This window comes from Chamaea fasciata, unplaced genomic scaffold (assembly GCF_029207755.1).
Source record: "Chamaea fasciata isolate MVZ Bird 193981 ecotype frontalis unplaced genomic scaffold, bChaFas1.0.hap1 SCAF_2, whole genome shotgun sequence".
In the NCBI taxonomy this organism is placed as follows: Eukaryota; Metazoa; Chordata; class Aves; order Passeriformes; family Sylviidae; genus Chamaea; species Chamaea fasciata.
Genome location: NW_027094087.1, coordinates 55,673,077 through 55,692,608, shown reverse-complemented (window position 1 = coordinate 55,692,608; position 19,532 = coordinate 55,673,077). Strand labels below are relative to the sequence as shown.

At 39.7% G+C, this 19,532-nt stretch overlaps 1 protein-coding gene across 7 annotated transcripts in view; it reads right to left on the bottom strand.

Moving 5' to 3' along the window:
* The window catches only part of ENOX1 (ecto-NOX disulfide-thiol exchanger 1), a 309,445-nt gene that overhangs the window by 82,792 nt on the left and 207,121 nt on the right, over nt 1–19,532 (bottom strand). For 6 of the 7 annotated variants that reach the window (XM_066176219.1, XM_066176215.1, XM_066176214.1 and 3 more), the window contains 3 exons: nt 17,328–17,501; nt 15,403–15,609; nt 8,447–8,680 (listed from right to left, as the gene is read on the bottom strand). In XM_066176219.1, the coding sequence (XP_066032316.1) occupies nt 8,447–8,680; nt 15,403–15,609; nt 17,328–17,501 (615 nt within the window). The remainder of the gene's footprint in view (nt 1–8,446; nt 8,681–15,402; nt 15,610–17,327; nt 17,502–19,532) is intronic. The other variant, XM_066176220.1, reaches the window with a different exon arrangement.

Sequence of the window (19,532 nt, the reverse complement as noted above, 5' to 3'; positions counted from 1 at the left end):
TTAAAAGGACATCCTGGAAACCCATTTTCATCATGCTGTACTTCCAGGGAGCTGCAGAGGTCTGTGGGACTATTATAGTTAATTCACAGCTCTGTACGAGCAGGAAAAAATCCTTTCATTGGTAAACATCAGCATCTTCATTGATTACATAATTAGAAGTTACATTAAAAAATGCTAGAGGGTAATATATGCACTAAAGGAGCACATTAGTTAATAAAATCTTTTCTCTACAGTTTTAAAATTTATTTCACCTTAATTTCTAAGTTTTATATTCTTGAGCTCACTCAGTGACTGGTATAAGGTAACTTACTGTGAATACACTTTTTCATCCAGAATACAGGGACTCCTTCTGAGCAATGAGAGATTGCCTTAGAAAACCAGATTTTTATATGAGATTGTTCATTTCCTCTTTAGTTAGTAGATAAATAGTAGTAGAAATGCAGCAATGGAATCTAATTTAAACAGAGCATGAACTGCCTTATGATTGCAGCCGTTCATTAAAAAAATAAAACAAAACTCCTAATTCTGTTCAAAATTATTCCCTCATGGTAGGATGCACATAATTATACACTGTTTAAAAATGCACTCCTCAAATAAATTCCTTTATATAAGACATGTTTCCATATGTAATTGTTCTTTTAAAATAAGCATGTGGCAAATTATTTCTTACTCTTAGAGCTTTTTCCTCCTCCAAGTCACAGCATACTCTAAGCAAATGAGGTAGGCTTTATCAGTCCTGTTTTTGTTGTCTTATTAATAGTGAGGTGAGCTGTGCTCCAGAAGTGCCTGCTTCCCTCAACTGGCTGCAAAGGGAGCTGGGGTTGGCCTGCTCCTGTATGGACATCTCTGAAACAGGCACACGTTTGGGCAGAGTGTTCCCAAACGTTCCACAGGTGCACGTGCTGCAAGCACCCCCCCAGCACCTGCACCCCTGTAAAAGGGCAGTTCAAACAGAAGCTCTGACAATGTCGTCTCATTTGGAGTTTACCCATCCATCGAGGATGGGTCTCTGCCGAAATAGATTTCCAGGTGCTGCCAGACTCAAGCACAGGGCTCTAGAGATAAGCTATTTCAAATTCCTCTTATATCAACTAAAGATATTTGACATTTAAATCCTAGCTCACAACTTAGATGAAACAAAATATAAAGAAAAGAAAATGCAGCCCTAGAGCTGACCATAAATTTGTTAACAGGAATATTCCTATGATAAAAGAGAATAATTGTTGACAAATATTTTGCATTTTTCTGCTTGTAATTTGACCACCACTAAGCAACCCCAACTGGAATAAACATTTAATTGAAAAAGCTATGACAACAACTGTTACAAAATGGTATTCTGGGAAAACGTGTTGGAAACAGAGGTTTTACTTTCAGTTTATGGAGTATCCCTGGTGTAACACAGGGCAGAATTCAGCTAAGAGTACCCTCACATGTGACTATTTATCTCCATAAGGTCCTTTCACAACTTGAGTGATGGTGTCCAAGGTCTTAGCCATTAGAAAGGAAAAGACTGATCTATCACTCTGAAACCAGGCATTCAAACACTCATTTCTATAATTTCTACATTTATCGATATATTGCTAATATAGCTAACTTGATATTTCTGTGTTTCAAGAGTGACATTGCATGCTGGACTTCTAGCTAGGACAAGATTGAACACTGGGCTACAGATTTAGCCCCATTATTATCTTTTCAACCCTGGTCTTTCTCAGATGTCTGAAAAGTATCTGAGATATTTCACACAACACTTGGAGCCTCTCTAAATCACAGCAAACCTTCTATATTGTCCAATGGGCTACAGTGTTGTTCAGAGTCAGCATACATTATCTCTTGTCCCTAATCTTACTCCCCTAAGGCAACCTCCCAGGCTTGCAAGGACATGCTGAAAAGACAGATCTGTTGGTCTTTACTCCAGTGACTACACCTAGAAAGCTCCTGTGCTGTTTGCCTATGTTTTGGGATGCATTAATGATCTCACTGTTCTCCGGCCTTTCTGTAAGATGGGAAGGGGCAGGTAAGCCTTTATGTCAAGTTCTGCCCTGACCATCAGAAACCCAATTAGAAAACACCCCTCGAAGGTGCTCTTGTTAGCACTGAGCATGACTGTGCTGCAGGGCAAGCAGAGAAAGGATGAGAGTGGTGGATACACCCCTCCTATTTCGCCTCTGATTAACAGCCTGTCCTCTCCAGCTATAGCAGTGCCACGGGATGACGTGCTCCCTGCCTCATCCCCAGGCTCAGCACTACCCCTTTGCTCATGGTTACACTGCCCTCAGTCTGTCTGGAGCTGCTCAGCTGCTCAGACTCCAGTTCCAGGTTGTCAAACTGTGCCCAGTTCAGTTATAACAGGAAGGTGGCACAGCTCAGTTCAGGATCCAAACTTCTTTGTTACTTATAAATGAAGCCAGAGGAGGATGTATGGCCAAGGTTACGCCTAATCTGACTTCTGACTTGATAATTTATTAAAACTATAACTAAGATTTCTAAACTGCAAAGACTGAATTCAACACAAAAAAGAATAAACCTTAGGAGGTGACTGCTGTGGGTGAATCAGGTCAGAGAAAAGGTTCACTAACCTCTCTCATCAGCAGGCTCAGCCCAGCTCCCCTGTGCATCGGGAACAATTTTCTTCCCAGCACACACCACTCCTGGTGCCAAAATGACAACCTATTTTTCTCTTGGCTTAAGAGCTTCTTCTGTACTGAGTGCCTGCCAGTGACCTAGAAACACAACTCTTCAGTCTACTACACTCACCTTTTTTTTTCCCTCCTCCAATCCCTTATATAATTGTGCCATGCATCACACACATCAGTCTAGTACTTTTGGGATTAATAACATTTTTAACCCAGTGGCATTGCATAACAAGTGAGAATCAAGAAATACAGATTCTTACTGCCAAAGGTTTCTTTTAAAGAATGATTAATATTCACCTTACTTTTTTAAAATTGCCTTAACTGCACGGTATAACAAAGAAACTTTTCCAGTTATGTAATAAATGTCTAGCTGACACTAGATTTGATAAAAATACACATATATGTTCACTAAAAGATATTAGAAAGTAGTTTCTCCCCCCTACATAATCAAACTCTTTCTTTCTTTCAAATTAAATCACACAATATTCTTCCAGGGGTGGGTGTTTCATGTCAGACACAGAAATCCATTATCTACTCCTGCTGATGCCATTATTTCCAATGAAAAGTAATTATGAGGGTATTGAGTTTCCTCCTTATTGCTCAAAATCACACCACAAACTTTCAGATCAGTGAGCTGCCATTTCCCAGCTCTTAGTAATTAACTTGAGTCATTTTGCAGTGTGGTACATTTAATCCAGAGGGTTTATATTAAAACCTCAAAATCTGAATTGATACAATACAGCTGAGGTGGAGGAGGATGCTTTCAGTAATGCACTAAGCAGTGGGTGTATCTCCTGTAGGCTTTTGGAGGGAGGTGCCCAGGGAATTGGGTTACCAGGCTGCTGATAGCTGAACCCACCTTATGCTCTTCTGCCAGCAGACAAAAGTGCCCTCGCACCGTGCCTGCTCACAGCCCCTGTGCGAGGCTCTCGGAGCCAGATGTATTGTGCCACAGCAGATGTCAGCAGCATATGGAAGAAGGAAGGAGAAAATGATAATCTAAAACCAGGAAGGGTGAGTGAACAGATTTGATGCTAAAGCGTCGCAACATGTCTGTTTTAGGGCTCTGTCCTGATATACCACTAATAATAATAATAAAAAAAAAAGTGCTAAAAAAAGATCCAGAGTCTCAGCATTTAAACCTGGCATTCACTGGATTTGTTCATAGGATCTCACTTTGCCTCCCATTCTGACATAGCTCTGCACTGAATTAGATCCTTTCTGGCTGAGACTTGCCTCCCTGCACAACAGCACTGTTTCTGCAGTGCTCCACACTCCAGTCTGGCTCCCAAGTGCAGGGTGATGATGAAAGCAGTGTATTTCTCTTCTTAGTGAAATATCCTATCTCCCAAGCAATTAAATGTTGTTTATATTTCAAGTGATGTGCAAGAGTTGAGATTGTCAGGCTTGATGTTACCTGAGTCTTGTGCAAGGCACATCCCTGGTAAGCTCATTCTACTGTAACTGCCATCTATTTATTTAAATTTCCAATCTGTGCTCTCTTCAGGGGATAATACAGTGCCTTGCAAAGAAGCAGCTTCTCAATTTTTAAATTATATTTTTTAAAATGAAAAACCGCATGAACAACTTCCCCGTGCTCATAAAGAAACACTATATTAAAAAGGGAATTAAATTCCAGGGTATTGTATATAACTCTCAGATATTTATGTCTCCTTTGCTAGAAATATTTAAAAACACAGATATTCAGATATAAAGAGATGCCTTTGTTAGGTGATAGAACTATTTAGCTACCCACAGCAAGTAAGACAGATGTAGCATTTTAAAGGATCTTATTTGCAAGAAGTGATTTCTGAAGATGATACCATTAGGTACAGATATGCTTGAATTAAGAAAACCGTAATGTTCGAAATTCTGCTTTGAAACGCAAATGTCATAAGCACAGATTAAAATGTTTTGTTCCAATGCACCTGACACAGCAGCATTCCACTTAAAAGGTTCAGTCTATCTCCAGTTGTGTCATGTTCTGGGCACCACGTGACTTAACTGTTTATAACGCACCCAGGAAAACAGATGTCAGAGCATGCAAATTTGAACCTAAATATCTACCGACACATTTCACTGTGCAGTAGTAACACATCTGATTTAACACTGAGGAATTAAAATCTCAAAGACACGCACAAATGCTGCAATGAACCAGAAGAAGCTAAAGTAATTTTCTTCTAGTGTAATAGCAGAAGATACAATATTCTGCTGGTTTTGACAAAACAAGAACTCAGGGTCTATTTTCAAAGGCTATTTAAAGAGGTAAATAACATTTATACTTCATTGTAAATGACCCTGGATTCCCAGAATTCACATCTGTGAATTTACTGAGGTATTTCCTCAAGGAAAGACAGATGAAGGAGCTCATGCTCTTCATGTTACTCATCTTGTTTGAATGCTGGAGCTCATTTCATTCTGATAATCAAGACTCAGGCTAATGACATGAATGGTGCAGGAAAAAAATGTCCATACTGCCAATAAGGAGAGAGTTAAGAGGGACTTCATTTGCAGGAGTAGTGAAGATATTAATAAATTTAAAAAGAAAAAAAGGAAAAAGAGAAAGGGAGATACACATATACCAACACTGTTTTCCACACACTGAATTGGAAAGTGGTGAAAAATTGCACTGGTCCATAATTTGATGGGTTTCTTTGATTTCTGAAAAAAATCAAGGGTTCAAACCAAGTTCTTTGCAGATATGAAGGGAATCACAGAATGGACTCCTGTATATGAGGCCTCACATACAGTATATTCCCAGTCCCAGTCACCAGGCACTGAAGAACTGGTTCCTTTGTTCTAAGAAGCTCCACACCAGTAGAGACTACCTGGCTGAAAGTTTACAATGAACTTCTGTTTCCAACTGCCACAAAAGTTCCTCTGTACTCTCTCACCCACAGTCACTGCTGTAACAGGCGACTTCAACACACCAGAGGAATAGGTGGTGCTGACATTGGGGCAAGAGTTTCTAGCCAAGTCTGTTACACAAAACCAACAATTTCTTAGTCTTATGCTGCAGTTTGCAGAAGCTGAAAAAAAGATATTGTCACCACTGTTACAGACTCAGTTAATATCTAGACCACATTAGGGGAGTGGCTGATAAGCCTATTTCATCTCTGCTCACCGTAAGATTTCCTTGCGGTCAGGAATTTCCAAGGTTATTTTGACAACAAAAGTTGCTTGGATTCACACCAAGTTATCTACATCTGTAGCTGCAAAGCAGCATCTTGGGTTGAGATATGCTTAGTTATTTTGGCTTGCTTTTAAGCCAGTATTGCTCTGTGAATTTCTGGAGGCACTGCAGGAGCTGAAACCTGCATGTTGGGCACCTGCAACTCTATTGCATGGGCTGGCAACAGAGCTCAGGAGTCTCTTGGTGTGGGCACCACAGCAAGGTCATGACTTTCCTTAAGAAAACAACTGCAGAGCATCTGCTGAAGAACCAGCCTTTCAAGTTAAATCCTGTCCAGTGCAGATATACCATGATCCTTCTTTACTTTAGGATTAATTGTCCAGGCTTTTGCAGCAGTGCAAATGTGGTAATAATACAGAGACCTGAGATTTTAACTCCAAGTTTTACATATCTCTGTGAGTATGTGTGTATATGCATATGTCTATGTGTGTATGTGTGTGTATGTATATATATATATATATGCATATATATATTCTGCTACTTTCACTGAAGTCCATGTTTAAATTGTGAATGCATGACGATGGCTGGACTCAATCTTAGAGGTCTTTTCCAACCTTAATGGTTGTCTGATTCTATTACATGAACCGCCCTTTGCCAGAGTTGGAGAATTTTCTTTATTGTCGCTTTACTTCTTTTTTTTAGGATGTCACAAAGAGTTTGTGTGGTGATTCCATGTTGCCCAAGGGAGGCCATAAAGTTCAATGCCACTGTTTTACAGATATTGGCTGTGATGCCATAGGGAAGGAAAAATAGACCAGTATAAGTACTGAAGCCCACCTCTGCTTTCTTTACTACCTAGAACAGAGCGCAACTCCTGCCCACTGAGAAGAGAGGGGTCTTTTCTGCATTCCCCACCCTTAATTATCTGTACAGATCCAGGGTTGGTGTCTTTAATCTCACAACAACTGTTAATTAGCAGAACTTTTAAAATTGCAATATATTGTTTTGCTGGATTTTAATGATTTTCAATCAGTAAAAAAATAAACTTACCTCTATTTTTTTTTTAATGATGTACATTGCTGAAAGTTTTTTTTCTGGAGAAACAGTTATGCACATAGTGTTGGTCTATGTCATGCTAATTTTTTTTTATATTAAACTTGAGCATATATGTCAGGCTCTGGTTAAATTTCCCTTAGGAGAACCAAAGATATAAATGCTTGGAGTAGATTTTAATTAAGTGTGGAAACTTCCCATAATGAAAAGAAAAATCCTTCTAAATATAGTCATCTTAAACATCTTGCAAAAACCCACATTCAGTTGCCCCAAGCAATGACTAGCCGTATGGAAGAAATTGTCCAGACTTCTTGCATTTTCTGGTTTAGTTCAGGAAACCCGTAGGCCTTTACTACATGAAGAAAAACTTCCCTACAAAAGATTAACTCCTAAGAAATTCAACTAAAACCAGATGGATCTAAAACTGGACTGGAAGCTAGGTATGAATTAAAATTTCTTATATTAGGGCCTCTTTTTCTCTGGTTTATCAACCCACCTGGGTTATTTTACCAATCTATCAAATAGACTAATGAATTATTTTATGGAGAAGTATATCTTGAGAGTGGGAGTGAGAGTCAGCCAAACTAGTAACTGACTGAGGGAGTAGTGACAACTAACAGCAACCAATGCAGTACTCAGAGAGACAGCAGGGTGCATCTCTGCTCCACGCTCCAAGGATGAAACACTTTGCACTGTCCTTCTCTTGCTCCCCAAACACGTTTCATAGTTAGAATAGAGACCAGTGCGATGACAGCTAGATAGTCTAAGCCTAATCTAGATAATTCTGAAACAGTGGCAACAATCAGAGCTTCTTGTGACCTGGCACCCAGTTAAGCAATGTGTTTGGCCATCATGGGAGAAAGAATGCCAAACACAACTGCTAAACACTTGATGAAAATAAAAACAACTCTAAGTGGCACGAAGAGTTGCTTGCTAGATATTTCTTTTAAACTTCATTACCATGAATAACTTTATTTCTTCGCTTCTTACTGTTTATGTTAGCCATTAAAATAAAATGAATCCTCAAAGAACACCCTTGAAAAATATTACCTCAGTAAATGTACCTAGAAAAAAACAAATAAGAAAGCAAAAACACATAACAAAAGATGACACTATCCTGCACAAGTAATTCTAACCCTAAAGAGGGAGTGAAAGAATGGATAGTGTGTGTCAGAGGTAAGTTGTGTCAGCTCATGAGGGAAATTTGAATGCCAGGGACAGTTAAATGCATGTGATGGAGTAACCTATACATCAATGATTAAAGTAATTTTAAGAATAAGGCCTTTCATATGAAGAAGGATGCTTGCAACAGGTTGTCTTATTCTGAGAGTATTTCCAAGATTTATGATGGCAGCAACTTAACAGAAAAAACCCATCTGTAGCATTCTGAAGGCTGTGTTTTAGCTGTTAAAACACAGGTAGATAGAAAGATGTCATGCATTTCCAGCAGGTAGGTGAGTATCATTACCATTGGCATAGAAATGGCAAAGAAAGCCATTTTAGTGGGGGAAAGCTAACAGGGCAAGTAATGAAACACATCAGAGAGAAACTGGCTTCACTGCTCCAGCCTCTGCATGGCTCCTGCTTTTAAGGAATAATAAACTGAGAAGTAGCAAATGCTGCTTACCTTTCAATTTTTCAGCCAGCAAAGCAGCTTCATGTTCAGAATAATGCATTATCGCCGGAGGTGAAGGAGGGCGCAGTCTGTCTTCTTCCATTTTGCGTCTGTGGCGTTCTTCTCTGGCCAGCATTCTTTGTTTGCATTCCCATTCATAAAAGTCATCTCTTGCCTGAGCAAAATCAACATGAAGGCGACCTGAATCCTTTTTGTCTGTGCTAGATCCTAATCTCATGCGGTAACCTGAAATCAACAAGTAGAACTAACTGTTGCAGGATTTATTTCCTTAAATTTCTCTTCATTTTTTTCTCCCTTTTCAAGTGCAGCCAGGTGAAAATGTACATTAACAGATTCCCACATATCTATGGAATATCTATCAATCACAATCACATGTTTTCACAAGAAGATAAACATCCATCCACTCATTTTTCTTCACAATTTCCTGCACAACCTATCACCACAGTAGATGAACTAAAAATTCAAATGCTAAGGTATAGAAACTATATTTCTGTTTAGAAGTCTCTCAAAATATGTAATTTTTCCACTTGATGCTCCCAACTTCTAAAAGCACAAAAGTCAGACAAACAAAAACCAATTACTTAAAATGGATCTGTTTAAGTCTGAATGGGGAGTCCTTCTTCCCCTGATCCTGCTGAGATCATGTTCAGTCTAGTGTTTTTCTCCACCCTGCCAAAGGACTTGGAAGTATGGGAAAAGGCTGAATTTTCTAAAAACCATGACTATAGGTGAATGTGACAATTATGCTACGTAAATTCCTGTGCCACAAAGGGGATGGTTCCATAACTACAGTGATGACAGATCTCAAATTTTGAGACATTACAATTGCAACCACTATTTTGAAATTTTCCAGTGAAAATAATCTAGCAGCAAATATAAATCACCTACAAATTAATAGAGTTCATAATTCCTTGAAGTAATTTCTAAAGTAGGGACAGATTTATTAGGCATTTGCAAGACTCCTTTCAGAACAAACAATGAAACAAAAATATTCTAAAGTTATCATACCGCAAAGGCTTTAAGTTAAGAGCTACACAGCAGTACAAAAGTGTCCTGCTCTGAACTAAACCCCTTGACTACTGTCAGAGGTCAAAAAAATCATGCCAAAGCTACAAGAAGAGCTTTTTGTGGCCATATTTGGGCACCTGTCTTTTTTCCAAGTTTTATTTCTAAGGTACAAATATATACACAGAGTACACTGAGCAGTTTGTCTAACTTTTAAAATGCCAACTCAGAGTAAATGTGAGAAAATACTATGTAGAAAGCTTCAAACAGAGCCTTCATATGTGGGTAAAATTAATCAGTCTACACCGGACGGCTCTGATTTCTCCATGCCATCACGCAACAGCCCGGAAGAGATTTCTCAAATGATGGGATGCTGCAGAGATGAACTCTGTGCTGAGCTGGCACACAGGAAGCTCTTCAGAAATGCACACTACTGCAACCAGTGCATAATAACTCCAGGGAGAGGAAACTTCTATTCAAAATGTCAGGAAAAATGGTGTTTGCTGTGTATGATCTGCAATCCGAGAGAACCTACTTTCCAGTCTTGTGGTTTGCCTGTGGTTTTAAGAGCTTTAGCACCTCACCACCACAGCTAAAACTAAGTTCTGAGCTCCCTCCAGGAACAGCAAAGCTAAGAACTGTGTGGCAGATTAAGTACATCTTTCTAGAAATGCGTGTCTAGGCATACTCGGTTTTACTGCTGGAAAAGCATCCTGCTGTGTGAATACAAGGGACTATCTGTACTACAGCATATGTGAGACAATAGCTTCAAAGACAATAAATATCCATATATGCAGTGATCCTTCAAATAAAAGATAATCTGGGTGCCTTTTCATTTGACATTTTCCTTTCAAAATGTGGAGTTCAGCTAAGGAGTCTGCAGCTGAGGAAAAGATAGGACTTTCATTGTCCAGCAAGGAGCCCAAACCCAGATGAAAACTTGAGCTAAATGTTTCAGAGGTCCTTCAAAACCAGAAGGCACAAAAAACCTGCCTTACCAAGGAATTGTTTTGGTAGGCTCCTACCAATGGAACCTATCTAATCTAGTCTCCAAGATTCAGGAGCTTGGGGTGAAGCAAAATTGGATATTGTAATAGTGGCAAAGAAGGGGACTGTCTATTATTTTAAATTCCTCTTGGCTTTGGCTTCTCTAGCTTAGAGAAGTAAACACCACTCTTTCCCAAAAAAATTTTTTTATGTAGCTCTGCTTCCAAGGTGTCGAAGGGAAGAGTTACAGATATACCCTATTCAGTGTGACATAATAGAAGAAGAGCGTGGGTGACCTTTCAGAACTGGGCTCTGAACTAATGAGGGTGTAATTATATGGTTTTATCCAGAGAGGTGTAGACACAAAGGAGTCAGCCAAAAGGGGTCAGTGGTGCAGCTACCCTGATAACTGTGACAAATGTTAGCCCCCTGCTCCCCGCCAGTTTCGTGTGCCAGCTGCATTCCTCACACAGTGCTTGCTCTGTGCCAGAACAGCATTATCAGCAATGTAAAGGACACTGCCAAGGTGCCAGGTCTCGTGAACCTAAAATTAGATCTCCCAGCTGGGCTGCACTTTCCAGGAAGACTCAATCTCTCCTCCTCTCCCCCTGCCGTCTTTTGCCACCATTGGCAGGAGCACAATAGTTATGGGCAGAGACAGAAATACAGCACTGCAGGAGGCAAAACTCTTATGGACTTCAAGGGCCCTCATATAAGCTGAATAAAGAACTAATGAAAAGGACTGTGCATCTATAGGTTTTGTGTGCCTCATCTATAGGCAAAGCTGAGTCGTAATAAAGTGGCCATCATTTTTGAAGTAAATGGGAAAAAAACCTGAACAGTATACATTGCAGTAGTACTGGACAAATGTCCCCCGTTGGGCAACCAGTTTAAATGCCTTCAAATTAACAGATTTTGGAAATTTACCATGAATCACACTAAAAAAAAAAAAATGTGACTACTTGTTTAAGTCTAAAGACTGAAGGTGGTCAGCCAACCAGCTGATTTCCACCAGCACAGAAATTTAGAATAATCTAGCTAAGAAAGGACCTTGGATATCACCTAGTCCAGAGCAGGGTTAGCTTCCAAGTGAGATCCGAATGCTCATGGTTTAACATCTTTCCCTTAACAAAAACAACAAATGCCTTGGGGATGGTTTCTTGCACCCTCATATTTTAGGCTTTGCAGACACTACAGGACCAGTGGCCTGGCCAGTGAAGAACAGACTCCTTGATGGGTTGATAACCAGAAAGACTCTGCGTGCACAACTGGCAGGTTCCATTTTGTACATGAGATCCTCAGGCACCCATCTGTGCTGGAAATTTTGAGCCCCAAGGCAGCTGGGAGGCTTGGTTTTTTTCAATACCATGTCTCAGTATTGATGTTTGAGAGTGTTTGAATGTATGAGAGAAACACCTGGCACTGCCTCCCCTTCATGCATGGGCAATGAATTTTTTTCCCCATCTCTTTGCTCAGGGCTGCAGCTAGCAATAACTTTGTGCCTGGCTTGTCACTTTTAATTTCAGGCTTGCACACAACGGAAGAGGAAAAGACTTTGGGAACTTGCCAAGATCCTCACTTTAAAGGAGCAGAAACAGGAAAAGTTAATGAAGGTGCTAAATAAAAATCAAACAGTATTTTCATATCACAGGTCTAGTGCAAACTCCATGGCTTGACTTACCTTTGAGTGTTGCTATACTGGGGAGCAGCCAACAGCTGAGGGCTAACTGGGGATCTAGATCAGAGTGTTAATAGTGATCAGAGAGAACTTAAAACAAAACAAGTAAATGGTACTGAAAGGAAACCCATAGGGGGGAATACTAGCACAGGAAAAATGCATACATAGGCTTTGGGAGTACAAACACGTCTGTCTCCAGACACCTCTTTGTCCCATATATTCAAGTCTGGGACCATCAATATTTGCAGGAGTTACTGAATTATCAGCCAAAAGAGCAAAGTACATACAGTTTTGAGAAGGAGCTTTCTTATGGGCTGGTATGGTGATTTTAGAAAGTCTTTTCTTTGAGAGATCAAAATACATCTTTAAGGGTTAAATGAAACCTAGCCTTCCTCAAGTCGACATTTTTATTATAGTCTTCTACCCATCTTCCAGTCTCCCTTTTCATACACATTTACTTGGGAGTACAAAGGCAAAAATACCCAGTGATTAAACTGCTTGATGGATTTTGTAATCACTTGCTCTATTCTGATGATAAGCATGGGATAAATGCAAAACTTGATGAGATTAGATGGGGTAGACAGATAAAACTGATTAGGTAGACAAAATTATCATTATACCAGAAATATCAAAGGCATGACTTTCCCCTAATATAACACACATACTATATTTGAACATCTCTTTTGTCTCTTACAGGGAAAATAAAATGCCTTAAAAATATGCTTTGTTCACACCATTTCAGAATATATTATGTTTGAGAATGGAATAAAGACTGGTAAAATCCCCCCTGATATTTCAGTACAAGGAAAACATGCCCCTGCCTAGTGCCAGACCTCCCTGAAGTGGTAGGGGATGGTCAGTTCTCCATGTTTCATCTGCAGGTTCAGCAGCCTTGGTAAAAAGAAGTGGAACTTGACTACAGAGTGCTCCTGCATTTCTTTCTTAGCCCTGTCAGTTCCACTGTTTCTTTCCCTCATCTGCTTGGAGACAATGGGTACAACACTTCGGAAGAATGAAAAGGTGAGGAGGAAAAAATGGATGGGAAGGGAGGCTGTGGAGCAGATGTAAGAGGAAGCACAGACAGCAGTGCGACTGTGACAAAAGGAAACAGAAGAAGGAAGGATGGACCAGGAACTTGGAAGTAAATTTGCAGAAAATTCAGAATGAGGAACAATGAGGAAAGGAATCTTTCACCTCTGTTTCTACTCATGTCCCATCTTCTGAGTGAGCACTCTGGTTCACTATGAATGAGGACACACAGCAGCACACAGAACTTCCTATCTCTATGGTCCTTCAGGATTTAAGGCAAATGAAATTAAAATAAAATTTGACTTGAAGTGAAGAAAAGGGTGCAGCCAACTGCTGAGAAGTAGGAAACGGTGCTAGAGGAACACTGGTTCTGGCTCAGGGTAGCAGCCTGAACATTTTTGAGCTTTTCTTTGCTCTCTTTTTTGCCAGTTTTGTTTACCGTAACATAGTAATACCAGTTCCTACTGAATCCAGTGTGCCTCTCTTCTGTTCTGTTACTAGGGTCCCCTAAACAGAAGCTGGAAGCTGGTAAATGCACTACTGCCTGTGATGCCTCTAATATGCTGCAATGATCTACAGCATTTTGGAAGTTACATGAATAAAAAAATAAATGAGAAACATGGAAATCAGGAACAGAGGATAGGGGAGAAGGGGCCAGAAGAAATGAAGTGAAAATACAAAAAAATTTAAAAAAAAAAATCCGGAGTGGAATAAAGATCTGGAACAAACCTGAAAATATAGCAATATTTCAAAGAAATCTTTATGACCCTATAAATCTCATGAATTTCTGTAGTTCTTCAAGTTCTTCAAGTTCTTTAGATTTGGATTTTGGATTTAAAGCAAGCGCCAAGTTAGAAAAAAACTCCAAACAACCTAAAAACCTTAAGGAAAAACTTTGTGAAAGAAAGAAGCTAGGTCTTTTTTCTTTCTTTCTTTCTTTCTTTCTCTTTCTTTCTTTCTTTCTCTTTCTTTCTTTCTTTCTTTCTTTCTTTCTTTCTTTCTTTCTCTCTCTCTCTCTCTCTCTCTTTCTCTCTCTCTCTCTCTCTCTCTCTCTCTCTCTCTTTCCTTCTATATAGTTGATGGTAATTTGAGAGACAGCTTGTTTTTAGCTGTGTGAGCCTCCTATGGACACCTACAGGATGTTGACATTCTGTCCTTACTGCTAAACAGAAGAACATCAGGATGGGAGCTCAAACAAGAATCCTGGGTTGTTAACTCTCTCCCAGGCTCAAAAGGATGGTCCCAGTGGATGCTTTGAGGTCACCTGACACAGGGTGGGTCTATGTCAGCTTCTTTTGGCCAAGGAGCAGACCCTGGACCCTGTTTACTCAAGAATACATTGCATATGGGTTGAAAGTCTTACACTCCAATTGAGAGGCCAATCGGCGCTTTTGAGTCTCTCTGGGACGGAGAAAGAAGGATGAACCAGCCTGTGGAGTGGAGACACATACAAGGCATGTGCTCCAACTCTATAAGGTGAAAAAGGACTTGTTTAGCAAGTCAATCCACAAATGAAGGAAATTAACCTTAAAGGACACTGACAGTCACAAAAGACAAAATGTGAAAGCAGACTTTTTTCATCTTTTTTCTTAATTTTTTTCCCATGTGAATTAGAGATTGGGGGATGAGGGGGTGGTTTCCTTGGTTTTTTGTTTTGTTTTGGGGTTTTTTAGTCTGTTCCTTTGTTGGAAAATAAAGAGATTCTGAAATTTTACACCCTGTAATTTCTGCAGCAGTCATTGACATGGAGGCAACAGACATAGCCTACAGATGGGGCTCAGAATCTAACCCATGCAATAGCTGAATACATGCATGCATAAAGACAGACTTTATTCAGGCTGCACCACAAATCTATAAAAATATGCCAGTGAAATTGCCAGCCTATCAGAAAAATTGGCACTGGAAAACAGCAGAGTTCCTGGCCTTGTGCCCTCCTCTTTCCACAACCAGTGAGCAAAACTATATAAACCTGTGTAAATAGAAAATAAGATTGTTCTGTAGTGAATTTTAGGATCTGCTGCATTGTTGTGGGATGGCAGGAAATGTGCTCCCAGGTAAGTAACATACAACACCATGCATGAGTCTTGGCAGACAGGGAGAAATAACAGAATTGCCCCTTGCCACTCCATGCTACAGCCACTGAGTTTAAGAAGGACTTGCTGAGATAAGAGCTAAGAAAATAAGCAAGCATTAGCATCACAAAATACAAATGAGAAGCAAGGAAAATCCATTAAAGAATGTGAAGTACCAGAAAGGTAAATGGCTTTATCAACCATGAACTCCTCTGCAAAACGAATGTGACAAAAATTCTTCTTGCTTTTCCGAATTGCTGTTATATCTCCACACTGCTCAAAGACTTCCTGAATAATTTCCTCCGTTGCGTTTTCTGGTAATCCTCCAACAAACACTGTTTTACACCCAGGAGGTCTCTCTCTTGTTGAAGGTGGTGGAAGATCTAAGTCAAAACAGAAATCATATTGGAATACAAAATTTGTCTTTTGATCCATTGGCTCTATTCACCCCTTTAATCAGTTCTGGGCAGCAACAGTTATTTGACATAGTATAGAGGCAGAAGAGAGGGACAAGCAAAATAATTGAATATTGCAGAGATTTTACAAAACTGATTACTTGAATCTAAACCCTTTCAAGCTTTAGGTGGTACTTCAAACATTAATTCCTGCCGCTGCAGGTTGCCCTCCAGGACAGGCAGCGGGGTCTTAAAGGGTCTTTCTTTTCCCTGTACAGCCACACAAAACCATAAAAATATTCTGTTTCAAAGCAGAGGAGCTTCTGCAACTGATTTGACCCTGAGCACAGATCTCAGGTTCTAGTGCAGTGCATTCAAAGCCTGAACTGCACCATCTCTGGCTCATACCCATCACTCGCTATGCTCATCAAGTGTGTGGGCTGTGAGCAAGCCCATGCTGCGCACACCCTGTGCTCTTAGGCTGGACACCTTTCCCTGGTATTAGCATAATTTCATTTCTGTCTAAGAGTACAAGAGCACAGCAAACAGAAAAACAAAGTGGGAAACACAACAAAGTGACAGCATGATGAAAACACTCTGCCGGTTATCTGTTTTGTCTTGTTGCCAGATAATGGAGCAGACGCCAGCACAGGGGAAGGATAACCTCATTGTTTACAAGTGCTCATGAGGTGGAGTAGCTGGAAATGCTACTTTCATGTATATATAGAGAGAATGTATACACACTTAAATCGGAAAAACTATTAAATTTTTGAAAGCTGTATAAAAATTAAAAGCTATCATAACACTTCACCTGATTTATACACAGTGAAAGTAAATCTCTAAGAAGGAATCTGACTAATATGACTTTTTTGGCCCTTTAACAGTAAGGAGGTTACAACCTTAAAGTGTACATATATATACATACATACATACTCACATACATAACCAGTTTGATTAAACTGAGATCTGGGTACACTGCAAATCCAGAGCACCTGAATATTAGCCTAAAGTTCTCATTTTGCAGTGATAGTGAAAGTCACTGGTACAATGGCTCTGAAACTCACTGGGCCAACCACAAAATCAGGGTTTGTGCTTGAGCTGGTATCTTAGTGGGAAGAGTTCTCCATTTGCACAGTCACAGAAGGAACAGGAAGGAACCTGGTCCCTGCTTTCAAAAAGAAGAAGGAACTCATCTGCCATGTTGAACCTCCGGAAAAATGGCAGAAGAGAAGCCATAGCCCCCTGTCCCTCAGTCTCCTTCAAAAAGATACTGTAGCGAGGCAGTTTGGGGTGCAAGGTACTGTGTTCAGGGGCACGAGCCCAGATTGGTGCCATCTAACTACAGGCACCTAAAGGGGAGCCCAGAGATGAATAGCATCATATAAGCTTTATATCTACAGGAAAGACAAGTATCAACTACAAGCAGAGTAGATCTTTGGGCTGTGTTACTTTTCTTTAAGTATTTTTCTTTTTGTACAAGCTGCATCGGGGTTTTGTTTTGTTTTGTTTTGTTTTGTTTTGTTTTTTATGGGACCTTACAGAGATGAATAAGGATGCTCTTATACCATACCATGCTTTTGCACACAGAATAGACCTTAGAAGGAAACACATGCCTGTAACTAAAAAAGAATAACTGTTATTAGATTAAAAAAATCATGCAAGGAATGTATTTAGGAAAGTAACATTCTTTCTTCAGATCCACTTACTTGGGTTTGGAGGGAAGAGTGTGCAGCTTTTGCAGTGAATTATTTCTTTGACTACAGGCACATCTGTTGGTGGTGGTGGTGGCACTAACCCCATGCCTGGTATCATTGGGTTAATCGGAGTGATTCCAGTCATCATGCTAAGGCTTGGATCAAAGCCTGGTACACAGATTGAATCTGTAAGTATAGAACATAAAATCCTGGCTTATAAATCTTCAAACTACCTGTTAAAATTTTATTGCACAGATAGTTTCACTTTAAGTTTGTTTTCCTTGTTTGTTTCCACAAGCATCACTGTGAGAATTAGGACGAGGGGAAAAAGAAAAATGGAAAAAAAGAAAAGGCAGAGAAATAGGGAGAAGAGAGGGAGACAGAGCGAGAAAGGGAAAGGAAGAGGGGGAGGGGGTGAGGAGGAGGGTGCTGCTTTCTCAGCAAAAAAAAAAATAAGCTACAGATAAAGAAGGGAATGTTACATAATCTCAAATATTAACATGACTGAGTAAAACGTAGCACATTAATGTGTAAAACCATGCACCATGATTAAATATCTGTTATTATCTGGAATGCAATTTTCTGTTCATAATGCTACTGTGGTGTTTACACTGCTTTCTGCCCAAAGCGTACAAAGAATATAATTTAACATTGATATGTCCTCTCCATCTAATTGTCAGACAGATTTATCACAACACAGCCTTCTCACTAAGTGACCTTGATTTACAAACAATACAGAGAAAGATCCATTTCTGGCTGTTTTATAGAAGTCTAGTTAGCCAAGACTTCTAATCATTTTACCCTGGAATATAAATTTTCAGCTGCAAAGAATGGGGTCGTTTTGAACCTTGGAATTAATTCCTTCTTGTCCTGTTATTTAATCGGATTAGTAGATTCTCCTCAACACATGTACTACTAACATATACCACTACAACCTCTAAAGTAAAATGAATATTTGGCAAGCACTGCTCTTTCTCCTTCCTGTTCTCTTTGCCAAGACTTCCATACGTGTTACTTAAAGCTGAAAGATTTACTGGGGAGCACCAGTGCTTTAACACCAAGAATTGTAATAAGCAGATGTTTCAGAGGAATTGAGAGCCAACTTCTGAAATTCGCTTTCGTTAAAAACAAGGCTTTGGGTTTCCTGAGGCATAATGAATAAAATATTTTGAGAGACCGATCTCTTTGTTGGCATAACACTGCTGCTATTTGGCATCATCAATTATTTAGAAGAAGAGAGTTACTTTGGTGTTCTACAGATTTTCTGCTGAGTTTTCTGGCTAGCAACTGGAAAGTATTTAATGATACGTGTAAACATGGGGTTTGGTAGCTCAGGAGCTTGTTTATTTTGAAGAAGCAAAGAGGGAAGAGGGAAAGAACTTCTCAAGCATTTTAGACACACACACACACACACATATATATATATACACACACACACACATATATATATACATATACATACACGAGATTTGAGCTAATTTTAAAAAGGCAGCATGATTAATGAAATCTGACCAGAGAGACACCAGTTTCTTCATCCTAAATCTGCTGCTGAGAAGCTGTGTGGCCCCAGGTCAGCCCTCTGACCTTTCTGTGTCTTCATTTCTGCTACAAAACAGGCACAGCAATACTCACTTACTGGCAAGTATTAGCTCACATTTTTATAGCACTTTGCAGGTGTAAAGCACTCTCTGGGGGCTGAAAACTAGCATTATTATTCCTGTGAAACATCCCTAATCGTCTTCTCCAGGAGGGACAACTGAGGACTGAGAACTCCTCTAAGAGAGCTCATATCTGTCTCAACCGCACGCTCCCTGTTCTTCCCACACTGACTGTGAGCCTTCACCACCTTCAGGCAGTCCTGTACAACAAGCGTAGCAAGTGCACAGTAAGCAAGGATTTGCTTTAGGCTTAGTGAAGACTAGTATTAATGAAAAGTCATGATATTACATTACTTTTTTTAATAAGTGGGCTTATGAAAAAGGATTTGCTCTGGGTGTGATGCCTTTTTTTTCAGTATGGATGTATATGCATTGCTTTTCAGATTTAGCTTTGAAACCTGGAGCCTGTCGTTTATTCTGCAAGATGCAGTGGTGGCCATACATTAAATATTCATGGTGAATGTCGGGAGATAAAGTTAGAGGTAAAAGGGCAAAATATAATTCAAAGAAGTCCTTAGGCTATGCTAATAATCTTAATCTTGTTTTTACAAGTCAGGCT